At 39.5% G+C, this 12,946-nt stretch overlaps 1 protein-coding gene across 3 annotated transcripts in view; it reads left to right on the plus strand.

Moving 5' to 3' along the window:
* Window positions 1-10,718, plus strand: part of acsl6 (acyl-CoA synthetase long chain family member 6) — a gene marked incomplete at its 5' end in the record, with an annotated part of 29,713 nt that extends 18,995 nt beyond the window's left edge. For all 3 annotated transcript variants that reach the window (XM_080508918.1, XM_080508919.1, XM_080508920.1), the window contains 12 exons: window positions 1,147-1,220; window positions 1,379-1,456; window positions 4,965-5,099; window positions 5,925-6,059; window positions 6,549-6,644; window positions 7,375-7,447; window positions 8,680-8,768; window positions 8,959-9,075; window positions 9,235-9,378; window positions 9,514-9,615; window positions 9,813-9,884; window positions 10,028-10,718. In XM_080508918.1, the coding sequence (XP_080365044.1) occupies window positions 1,147-1,220; window positions 1,379-1,456; window positions 4,965-5,099; window positions 5,925-6,059; window positions 6,549-6,644; window positions 7,375-7,447; window positions 8,680-8,768; window positions 8,959-9,075; window positions 9,235-9,378; window positions 9,514-9,615; window positions 9,813-9,884; window positions 10,028-10,168 (1,256 nt within the window). In that variant the 3' untranslated portion in view covers window positions 10,169-10,718. The remainder of the gene's footprint in view (window positions 1-1,146; window positions 1,221-1,378; window positions 1,457-4,964; window positions 5,100-5,924; window positions 6,060-6,548; window positions 6,645-7,374; window positions 7,448-8,679; window positions 8,769-8,958; window positions 9,076-9,234; window positions 9,379-9,513; window positions 9,616-9,812; window positions 9,885-10,027) is intronic.
* Between the last annotated feature and the right edge of the window lie 2,228 nt (window positions 10,719-12,946).

Here is a 12,946-nt window from a genome sequence, read left to right on the forward strand (position 1 = left end):
TAACTAACTAAAATCTCAGTTTTACTATCATAATAGTCATGTATCAATTGGTATTAATCCACATTAGGGTACTAGTACTTGGTCACACTTTGGCCCCTCAGTCTGTGAGAATTACATTTATTGTCTCGCAATGATCTTGACTTGCATGTATACAAAAAATAAAATAAAAATTACATGACAATTGATTTTGATGTATCAAACATGTTTTACTGCAGTATTTGCCGACAGTTTGGATGGAACGACATGCCCATGATATTGCTTTTTCACATAAATTCCAGGCCATTAAACACATTCACATTGACAGCACTTTTCTAAAAGTCTCTCCCACATTTATGTTTGCTTTAACTAAACTGTAACTGCACTTGTCCAACAATGTTGCACATCAAAATATGTTTTGAATAAGGAACAGCTTTTTTTTTTTTTTTTTCTACTTTTGGGGCGTTGGTCTTCTTTTGACTCTTTGGGAATTCATTCAAGTGTGCCAAGTCAAATTTGGGTCACTAATGAAATTGTTTGGTGTTGTTGAGAAGGGTAAACATGTAATTATGGATGATATGAAGTGTTGATTACTTCATCTGTGAACTCATTTGACAAGCATGCTGAAAAAAAGATTTACTGCATTGGTAAACAAACACTGCAACTCCTCAGCAAACAACTCTGCCATGTGCTTTATAGTGCTGGAATTTTCTTAATATTTCACTTAAAATATCGCACTGCTATTTTCTGCACTCGTTACAGGAATGTCCAGTTTTGACTCCCCAGTGAAATCTGTTATCTGATATGGTAATGGTCTCATCAAACAACAATAAGGGCTTGGCTTCAGCCAACAGGAAAAGGGAAATAAAGGTTGGGTCGTTTAAGGACAGCAGTTCATGAGTAGAGTAGGCTGCCACCTGCTGGAGAGAGTCCCTCATGTGGCTCAGTGTTCCTGGTGTGTGTGTGTGTGTGCGTGCGCGCGTGCTGTCACACCTGACATTGCAAATAAACAACCTTAAAGCAAGCTACGTTTTTAATGCCATTAAAATGAATTTCTGCTGAGTCAGATGTCTCTTCATTTCGGATTGTTCAATGGATCTGTGCTTCTCTGGAACATCAAGGGCATTTATCTCACAGGCTGTTTGCCTTTTTTTTTTTTTTTCTCCTCAGGAAATCCAAAAGGAGTCATGCTCACCCATGGGAATGTGGTGGCTGATTTCTCCGGCTTTCTCAAAGTAACAGACGTAAGGCCCTCCTGACCTTCCACTTCTCAAATCTTAGACTCTCCTCTCTCATTTTATCCATGATTTGGTTTGAGCATTTCCTCCTCTGAGACGTGCATCGTCGAACAGTCGCGTTGCTCTACGTCTAATTGTTTTCGTCCTCTTTCGTCTCCCTGCAGAAAGTAATTTTCCCCAACCAAGATGATTGCCTCATCTCCTTCCTGCCATTGGCTCACATGTTTGAGAGGCTCATTGAGGTAAACACGCTCATCTAATATCCCCGACCACAGGAATGAGAGACTTTATGAGTTTCAGGATGTTGGCGGGGGAAGGAAGAAACAGGAAGGCTCTCTGTGTGGGAGTGTCGTTGACCGTGGGTGTCAGTTATTCAGTGGGAGGGAAGCGGAGAGGGCGGTGAAACTTTATCCAGCTTTTCCCCAACCTTTTTTTTTGTCAGTTTCGTTTTCCAACTACAATGACTCATTGCCAATTCCGGAGATTACAACCAGTGGTGTGCAAGTTTCATCACTTGTGTCCAAGACGTGGATGTGCACCCACACATCCACATGATAAATGTCCCTCTTATACAGACAATGACTGTTGTTCAGTATAAACAGCAGGGATTAAAAGAACTAGTTAAACGGAACCTCCTGGCATAATAATGTCTAAAATTAGAGTGATCAATTGTGTTCTGGCTCAGCTTGTGAATAACACAATCCGTAAGTTTCACTTCTAGTCACAGTTGGAGTCGAGGGTGAAATGAATACAAGAATTCCTGTAAATGTCCACCCACTCTGCCAGATGAGCACATTCCCTATGTGTAGACTTGTCTTTGGTTCACATCTCTGAACGCCACCCCAGCTCGGCACTTCATTATATAAAAGATCGGGATTCTTGTTCTGACAAGTCACTACGTTTCTCGTGATCTGTCTGACTGAGAAGATGTGAAATTGTCAGATCACTGTAAAAAAAAAAAAAAGAAAAGAAAAGAAAAGAAGAAGAAGAAAAAAAGGAACAGGAACTTGATATTTTTAAACAAAAAAGTCTTAAGTTGCTCAATAAAACCACAATGTTTTCTCCCATTTACGCCACCTAATGCCCTGATAACTAAATAATGAAATAGATCTCTTTATATTGTTTTCATAGTTGAACTCAAAGAGCTACATAAAGGGAAGTTCAGCCCATACCAAATAGAAAAACTACTAAATTTGCATTACATTAGTTAGAAGCTCCTTATTGGCAAAACTGTGGCTTACTACAATATCTTTAGTGGTAAAATCCAGTCACATGGATACACAGAGGAAACATCACAGCAGACTGTTAAGTATTGTTTTATACAGTAAATGCATGGATTATTGATCAGTTTGTTGCATCTTTCTACTGTGGCGTAAAACAAAAAGGAGTGCTCAGGGAGAAATACTGATAATAAAAAATTTGAGTGGCTGAGATCTGGTTTAGTGTACGTGTGCAAATATAAAGATCAACAGAGTGAACTAAGAAGGCTACTTTCACACTCATTTTGATTGGATCTTTATTCAGTTACAGTTGAGGACACAGTTCAGGGCTTAATGGCTGGTAATTCTCACCAAAACTTGTGTTAAAAAATAAATAAATAAAATTTTCCATGTAAGGGGATTGTGTTTATGCTCATAGTATGAGTCCATGTTATCTGGGTTACTACTTCTCTCTGCCACATGTCTCAGTCAATATCCATCATTTCTTCATTTGTCTTTGTCAGGGTTTCGTGTCACTTTTGACATTGGTCTTGGACTGATTTAGCTCTGTCTCACTGATAGAACTGCTTCAATACATTCACCCTTGTATCCGCTGGTGGATACACGCAGATTGCCTTTTCTACGATTCCATTCATTTTTGTTGAATTACCCCTCGACGCCGGGAGGCCAAAAGAACTTAACTTAACGACTCTCAAACTCAAACTAAGATGACAAGACAAAGAATAGCAGCTCCACAGAGGTTATCTGTTGTTAACCCTCCAGAGGCGCTCACTAAAATATAAGTTTAAATTGAAATTATTCAAGGATACCTCATGTGTTTACAATTTGTATAGTTTACACCATTATCTTCCTTATGTTATACAATCAAGTGGCTCAACTGTCCAGAATCACACATAAATGACTGAATATGGGGGGCCAATTTTATTTGAGCTTATTATTGTTTTACGTCTTTTGAATGATCATGGTTGATCTGGTTCATCGCAACTAAGGTGACCTTGAATTTGTTCATTGGGAATGTGCTTCGCTTTATGAACTTCTTTATGTATTTGCTTCAATGTGGTACAGTTTGATCTTTGGGCTAATATTTTTAGAACTGGAATGAGAACCCTGTATTGGCTCACTGTAATTTATAAGTGACTGTATTAAACACAGGAGTTAAAGTAGAGATTTTTCAAACATAAACCCTCAAGGAGAGGTACAGATACTTGAAAAGTGTAGTTTTGTTCAGGTACAGTATTGAAGTATTTTTGCTTTGGAAATTGTCGCCTTTGTCTGATACTGACATAATGAGTTGCAAAGTTTTAATCTTAATATACTTCTACTTTTTTTTTTACTATCAATGTTTGTGTGCCACTGTTCTTCTGCTTTTTAAACTAACTGTTAAATACAACTCCCAATGCAATGTTATTGCGCCAGGTAGTGGATTGACTGAACCGTACATATATGTGAGGAGACAAAGTTGTATGCGGTCACAGCAGGTTGAACCAGCCTGGTGTGTTTGAAGTCAGTGCACTGCAGGGTTGTGAAAAGTGTGACACCCAGACACAGGAAAACACCTAACTTCCCCTGGCAGCAAAGCGCGAGTTCACACAATACAAGCAAGCGTGCCAATCCTACATCCACACAAACACAACACCACCATATCTGATAGTGGTGATGTGCATCAACACATGCTCAGACGGTTTAAGGAGCCTGGAATATGCCATGTCATTACATGACAACAATTAGATTTGATTTAATCCTTTCTTACAAACAGATCTTTAAAAGGGGTGTGAATGGCACCCAAACAAGCTCAAATTCTAGACCAGGCAGTGTAAACAAAAAAGGACTTATGTGTTAATTTGTCAGATGAGTGTGGAATTATTAATCATGTCATACATTTCTGATTCCGCACCTTGAGTGGGAGAGCTGACTGGAGGAGTAACACACTGAAGTTTGTCTAATAATTAGATAATGCTTACTAATATTGTATGTAGTGAGTCATGACTCGCTTTCTCTGCTGCTCATGCTTATAACTGCATCACAAATAAATCAGGCCTTAACATGTACGGCAGAGTGTATCGTGGCAAAACAATCAAGTTCATCTCATATAATTTCACATAAAAGACAAAAAAAGACACCAGTCTTCTCTGTTTTCAACCTGGGTAACAAAAGAAGAAATAGAGAGAACAGTGATCCACAGAAACGGTGGTAAAACTTGATATGCAAACTGTAAACTTCCTCTTTTTTCAAGAGTGTGACAATTACAACTCTGACATTTAAGACAAGTTTACACCAACTGCAATTTCATGTGATTTTCTAAAATGTCTTGTAAGTTTAGCATTAGTTACTCAACAGCAATGTACCTTTAGCATTAGTAGTAGAGCACATTTAAAAAAAGGTTCATACCTATGAATGAATCTATGACTAAGTGTACAATGAATAAGAGGTTTTGTGAATTATGATGACAGTTAGTTGTAAGATTTTTTCAGAGTTCTCACATCTGACTGTTTTCATGGTTGTTGAAAAGTGCCTGTTGTGTCTGCTGCAGTCTGTGGTGTACTGTCATGGAGGACGGATCGGCTTCTATCAGGGAGACATCCGCCTCCTGTCAGATGACATGAAGGCTCTACGGCCGACCATTTTCCCCGTGGTGCCTCGACTACTCAACCGCATGTATGACAAGGTGAGCCTCAAAAACAGGACTGTCAAACATACGGTGAAAGCACCTCGGATTACATCTAAGGTGCTTGCAGTTATTAAGGGAAGGGAGATGATTGGACAGAAAAAAACAATTACCAAAAAAAAAACCAAATTTTTTTGCCTGCTTTCTTGTAATTTTTGTCAAGAAGTCATTGTTTAGAATATTTATAGTTGTAGCTAAAGACTAAAATGTATCCTATATTAATCGTGCTGTTTTGGAAGTCTGTATCACAACCAACGCATGAACAAGAACACAATTAAACACTACACTCAATGCTCAATGCCCTGACTTTAATGCTTCTGGAAATGTTTTTTTTTTTAATTTGTTTTAATATAAATCTAAATTTTGAAATACAACACAAAATGGAGAGCGAGTTGCTTTTTTTTTTTTTTTTTTGCAAGTAAGATTCCTTGAAATTCAAACTATGAGGATGAGAATGTGAAACATTCTTGCTGAATTATGTAGATAATCTCTCAAGCTGAGACTTGACAGCCTTTTCAAGTCTGAAATCTGATAAGAATCATTGTGGCAAAAAGGACTTCACATTGCAATTATTTAAAGATAAGTTGTTCATCGCAGGCTTTGTGAAAAGGTTCATTGCAAGTGAGTATTTTTGCACTTTTAAAGTGAAAAACTCCGTGACTGAACCACAGAGAGCCGTTCAGGTCTTGTTTCTTCAGAAATGCCTGTTATGTCAACAAAAAAAAGGAGTTGATGTCGATGGTCCTCAAATATTCAGATAAGTTTGAAAGAGAAAGGATGATCTCCCAATAGCATGTGTGTGTTTGATTGCTGCGTCCTGTGCAGATTTTCAGCCAGGCAAACACCCCGCTGAAGCGTTGGTTGCTCAACTTTGCTGCCAAGAGAAAAGGTGCTGAAGTCAGCAACGGTGTCATTCGCAGCGACAGCATGTGGGACAAGATCTTCTTCAGTAAGATCCAGGTGAATAGCCCCTCCCACTGGACACTTTCAAATACTGACATCAAACCTTCGAAATCACTCAACTTTGTTCCATACATTAACATGTATTTGTAAAGGTTCTCGTTGAATATGTTATTGACCTTTACAGACGACAGCACATTGCACTTCACCATATTTCTATTTGACCCTTACAGTGGCCTTAACAAGTCATCTGTGAGACATTTTTTTAAATCATACTTAATTTGAATTAATAAGGCTGTTGCTATGTTTCCCTAGAAACCTGCATCCAATCGAATATTTAAAAAACACAAGCAGGTGTAAATGACAAATAGTTACTATGACCCAGCAGAATTAAATAATCCCGTGTGTTTATTCAGAATTCACTGACAAAGAGTCAGAAACCCGAGCAGTTTTCATCAAACTCAGACTGACGCGTTTATCATTGTCTGTCCATCCGTGTTTGGAAACAATGTGAGTTAATATTCTACAATGTGAGCACCCTGTGTACAGGCCAGCCTGGGAGGAAGGCTGAGGATGATAATAACAGGAGCAGCTCCTACCTCACCCAGTGTCCTGGGATTCCTCAGAGCGGCCCTGGGATGTCAGGTCAGACGCACGCACATGGCAAACAGAGACCCACGCACCACACACACTCCAGATCACACCAAGGGGCAATTTAGGGTCTTGAAATTAACCTGTTTTGTTTTGGGTTTTTTACCTGAGGGAGGGAACCTTTGCACACACGGGTAGAAAATGCCAATCCCACAATGAAAGGCATGCATGCCAACCATCAACTTCTCACTGTCAGCCAGAAATGTGGAAGTGACCAAATATGGTTGCTTTCCCATTAAAAGGTTAATACTAACTGAAGAACCAGACACTGTCACATAAAATCTTTAAAGTTAAAACTGTGTTTAAAACTGCCAAGGTGCTTCCAGTTTGAAGCCTGCATAGATGGAGTTGTTGGGCTTTGTGTAGCTGCAGCATGAGTTTCTACTATATTTTTTTTTTGTTACTTGGGATGGTATGTAGAGTGAGGGTTGTACTCCCTTCTCACCACTATCTTACTGTACACTCTTTGCTCAGCACCTACAGTGGACAAACACAATTAAATACCAGTTGGGGAACAGGGTTAACTATTTTACAGCTGACGATAAGCCTCAAGAGAAGATAAGAAAAAAGATCGGGCGAACAAAGCCTTAAATGTAGGAATTTAACGACACAAGATTATAGAACATGCAGACTCGACCGCGCATTTGAATGACAGCGACGACTGTGAGTGTGGCCAATTTCTTCCCACTGCCCCCTTTTCACCGTTGGCTGTGTCCGTGTGCAGGTGTACGAGGCCTACGGCCAGACGGAGTGCACAGCTGGCTGCACGTTCACCACACCAGGAGACTGGACCCCAGGTGAGCGTCAGCGCCATCGCAACCCATGTCTTATCTCGGCTCTTGTGTCGCTCACGTAAGCTCAGTTCCAAGGGTCAACACTAAATCTTAAAGTGTGTTTGACTGTGGTTAATGTTTCTGTACACTTGAGACAAATACTGTAAGTATGGTCGTACCCTCATTGTCTTGATTCACTCCAAAAGGTATAATGGCATTGCTTAAACCTCAAACTACGACATGACATAATTGCACAGATACTCAACTAGTTTTGATGAAGCGAATGATTTATGAATCACATTCCAGAGAGAAATAGTAGTGTGGGGGTGAGGGGGGTGGCTGCCTTCCTGGGAACTTGGGGAGGAAAAAAGGAGAGGCCTGGAAGGATAAGAGACAAAGAGGGACTGTTTGGCAGCAGCAGAAACTGTAGTCTTAGGTATTTTCCAACATGAAGTTGTAACTGTTTGTGTTTATTCTGAGGAGTGTTGGATTATGTCATACAGTGGAACCGAAATTACTTGAAGTATGTTGTTTGATCATCTATTTCAAAGTGTCTTTTATTTTTCTTGGCACCCATTTATTTCCCATATCTACTTCAACCTAATTGGGGTCATTCGGATTCATCCCAGCTGTGCCACTTTTTCCATCACAAGCATGTCGACAAACACATCCCCACCTATTGTCAACTTCATTGACTCTGAATGTTTGTTCAAACAGTCAGAGACTCTTGAGATTACCTACGTAAGGCACCAGGTAGAACATGAAAACATAAAAAGGAACTCAGTATCATAGTCAAGACGACCTGGAGTGCTCATCACTCTATCATCATGCCACCCTCTCTTTTTTACAGTAACTAATAAATGACACACGCAGCGGCAACTTTATCAGATAAAGATTTACGACAGATCACACTAGATGAAAGGTAGAGGTCTGAACCTGATGTTGGGCAGGGATGAAAGAACTGTTAGATAACTGCTTTAACAACATGAAAATATAGTCCTGAATTGCCCCCTGCTGGTTACTTCTGGTATACCATGACACATATGTGAGTTTTTTCCTTTTTGATTTAATCTGAATTTTTCATTTATGTAACGAGCACTAAGAAGTTTTGAACTTGACTTTTTTTTAATTATTATTATGTTTTCCATTGAAACTGGATCAACGTTTTTGAAAATGTCATTTATGCGCTTCTGGAGTTAGGAGTAAACCAAAGCATATGAGGAAATGGGTTGTTTGATTTGCTTGTCTGACAATAGGTCATGTGGGGGCTCCGCTGCCATGTAACCTCATCAAACTGGTGGATGTTCCTGAGAAGAACTACTTCGCCTCAAAGGGAGAGGGCGAGGTAAGCAAATGGTTTTTCAGAAGAAGAAAGAAAACAAAAAAACAAAACATAAATTCAAGTTCACAGAGTACGAGATCAGTTCCAACGTTACACCACGCGCGTCTCAAGAAGGCGACTGAGAGATCAACTGCATATTACAAGCTTTTCCTCTAACTTCAACCCTTTCCCACTCCTTTCATCTCTCGTCCAGGTTTGTGTCAAGGGACCAAACGTGTTTAAGGGCTACCTCAAAGACCCAGAGAGGTCAGCCGAGGCACTGGACCCAGACGGCTGGCTCCACACCGGAGATATCGGCAAATGGTTGCCTGTGCGTGCATACAACTTATATCAACGTTTTCATTTTTTTTCCATTCATTTTTTAAAATATATTTCATTCTGTGTGTGTGTGTGCGTGTGTGTGTTAGACATCCTGATCTTGAATCCTGTTCTCATGGTCTTTTTTTGTCAAATCTCTGCTCTTTTGTAGAATGGCACGCTGAAAATTATTGACAGGAAAAAGCACATCTTCAAATTGGCGCAGGGTGAGTACATCTCTCCTGAGAAGATCGAGAACATCTACATCAGGAGTGAACCTGTGGCACAGCTCTACATTCATGGGGACAGTCTGCAGGTGAGGACAGGGAACTATTTCACTCAGTTTTTTGGCTCATGCAAGACAGATTTTCTTCTTTTTTGGGGAGGGATTATTGATTCAGTCTCTATGTTGTTTGGCCATTTCCTGAATTGCTTCCTGTGCTATCTTCAGTCCTGTTTGGTAGGAATCGTAGTTCCCGACCCTGAAGTCATGCCTGAGTGGGCCAAGAAGAAAGGCATATTGGGCACATACAAGGACCTATGTAAAAACACGGTAGGTCGCACATTTTCACCTCTTTCAGACGTTAGTTAATCATATTCACACGTTACTTGTTCACACCAGCGGGTGTTTTAGTTTTGTCATTCCAACACACGGACACAGGACCCGACTGAGTGGAGAAAAACCTTCCTGGATACTTGATCCACAGCCCCTCCAACTGAAACCTTCCACTTTAACTCTTATGTCAACAGGTTTTGAAGAAGGCAATTCTTGAAGATCTGGTGCGTCTGGGCAAAACGAGCGGCCTCCACTCTTTTGAGCAGGTAGACAGTTAAAAATCTTGACAAGCAAAAAATACACAGAAATGAACATAATGACAACAATAATGTTAGTAATAGTTAGACCTACACTGACATCAAGGGACTCTTGTTCTACATTTCCAAACTAAGTTATGTTCCATTCACAGGTGAAGAACATCTACGTCCACAATGATATGTTCTCCATTCAAAATGGCCTCCTGACTCCAACACTAAAGGCTAAGAGACCGGAGCTGAAGGAGTTCTTCAAGGGGAAAATTGAGGACCTCTACAGCAGTATTTCCATGTGAAGGCCACCGGACTTCATTTACCTTCAAGCATCCTAACAAAGAATTCTGCTTCAACCTGCAGTGAGACAAAGATGTGTCACCTCAAGCGTATCATGCTTTGGCAAAGAAAATACAAATCTGGGCCCAACTGTGAAGGATTGAAATTACCTGAACAAAGTCCAACGAACCCTTTCATGCACGCAGGATCTTAGTGGTGTGATGTTCAGCTCCTGTTGTAGACACCATAGCATAATTTCTCTTAAAGCACGCATGAAAGGGTTGAGAGAGAAAAAAATATATTTAAAAAATATAATGCAGATTGGCTTATGAACTGCATTATTATGTATGCATTTACTGTGTCATGGTCCTTCAAATATGAAACAAGGTAGCTTTTTAATTTTTAGCCTTTCGTGATTAAGTTGTATTCTTTAAATGAAACATTTTTAGGTATTTTCAAAATTAAGAACGTTTTTTTTTATGTGCTATCCAGAAGAGGACAGTGTGGATTAGGTGCAAATTGTTGTTGCTGGTGATAAAAAGCAATGAACTTCATCGATTGCTCCAGAGAGTTATACCCACAGAGAAATTGTGGACATAGTTTTGACTGAGATCTGACAATCCGTCACACTGAATGGGCGAACATGGACTGGCGAATATCAAAAGATGCGTTTATAGTACTGAGATCAAATGTTTCAAAAAATAGATTGAAATGTATTTAATTTGCACAATATGCTTGTTCACTCTCAGCACATCTAACAAATGCTATGTTGATCTTAATGTAAATGTTTTGCTTTTTGTTACTTTAATTAAGTGACACAGTAAATGCATGCAAAAAAAGGAAATATTGTACATATAGCAATGTACATCATACCATTTTTGTATGACTTGATTTTCTTGATTTTGGCACCTCAAATCCTCCATGAATCACTATACTGCTCCTCTCGTGAATCATACCTTCAAAGCCCAACAAGTAGAAACTCAGCCTCACTCAAACACTGAGTTCATTTGTACTGTATGTCACTCTCTCTTCTCCATCAGTCCAGAGCTACGAGCCAAACAAAACCCAACAGCTGGAAAAAAAAACACACAAAAAAAACCCCCTTCTACAATCATACGACAGCGAGCGTGATGTCTTTGTATGTAGTGTAGCTCCAGGAGATGTCTAGATGTGTAACAACGCTGACACTTTGTTGGACAGTAACAAACTTATTCCCCCGGTGGGAAAAACAAGTAGACTTTTGTTCAATGTGAATGCTGCTCACAGCAGTGCCAGTTATTAGGGTGTGATATAGCACCCTGAACTGATACAAGAATCAAAGGTATGTATAACCAAATATTGTACAACTGTAAAAAAAAAAAAAAAAAAAAAAAAAACTCCTTCTGTTTGAGGTCGGATTTAGAATAAGAAGGTTAAAGTAGCAGCTTCTGCATTTCCAATCACTGCTGTCCGCATCGTCCCATGTAGAGCATCTCGATGTTTGAGCCACATCCGAGTCACAGTTCATGTCATGTATTCACTCTTTCATCAGTACGGCTGCGGGTCAGAAGCTTAGCATGCATGCTCCTTGTTTATGTAAAGGTCTGGCCCAGTGTAACGGTCAACGAGGTTCACACACTACAGTTGGTACAAACACTATTTTCTTTTCTGTTCCCAAACATCTTTGCGCAAAAAGAGTATGTCAGGTAAATGAAAACAAAAGAAAATGTGCAAAACCAGTCCTCAGGGCAATGCATGCAGTTTGCCCTGCATTGCTGAGGTTATTGGCATTTGACTTGGAAAAAGGCAAATACTTCTCTTTGGGCCGTTTTTACGCAGTTGCCAGCAGCTGTTAATGCAGGATGGACTCCACTCACTCACTGAAGGTAAATAGAGCAAAACGTCAACTTTTAAATGAAACAAATGTGTGTTTGTTTGTTCTTTTTTTTTAAAGGGGTTTACACTTAGAAGTAATGTATATGCTTTTTAAGTTGATTACCGTCCCAAAGCATTACCAATGCGGATGTACATAAATGAGGACAGCTAGATGTAAGCATATTTATTAAATCAATGGTTTGAATGGATTTTTTTCTCTCTCTTTTTTGCGTGTAGTGAGATGAATTGTACCTATTTATTTATCTATTCTGCTGTAAAATGGAATCAGCACCATATCCTTGTAATGATTGAGTGCAGCAATAGGGACGGGGGAGGGCAAGGACTAGGACAAGGGGCGTGTAATAAAAGATACTCTGGAATGATTTTAAGACGGTGTCTTCTTTCTTTTTCACGTTTATTGTTGTTTGCCCTTTACGAACAGGTTTCATGTGTACAGCTCCTCCATGAATGCTTCAGTGCTCTTTGTTGCTGAAATCATAAAATATCAAACCATAGTTAGCATTTTCACCTCATAGCTATATGATCCCTGGTTCAAGTCTTTCTGTGTAGAATTCCCAAGTTCTCGCTGATCATGGGATTTCTCTGGGTATTCCAGCTCCTATGTGTACCCTGCCTTCTCCCATACTCATGTGGGATTGGATATAAACCCCCACAACCCTGAGTTGGATAAAGAATAAAAGCTGGATGTATTTTTCCACACTCCACATTATTCAAAGTTAATGAAGGGTAAATCGTTAATGTATATAAGATAAGATAAGATAAGCCTTTATTGATCTCACAATGGAGAAATGTATATATATTTATATAATAAACCAATCCAAGTTGGCATCATTATATACTATTTAAAGGAGACTGTCGCTTTTAAAACAGGTGAACTGCTGTGAAATAATTATGAGGACACACGATATCAGCGCAATCAATGGTTT

This window comes from Blennius ocellaris, assembly GCF_963422515.1.
Source record: "Blennius ocellaris genome assembly, chromosome: 14".
Taxonomy (NCBI): Eukaryota; Metazoa; Chordata; class Actinopteri; order Blenniiformes; family Blenniidae; genus Blennius; species Blennius ocellaris.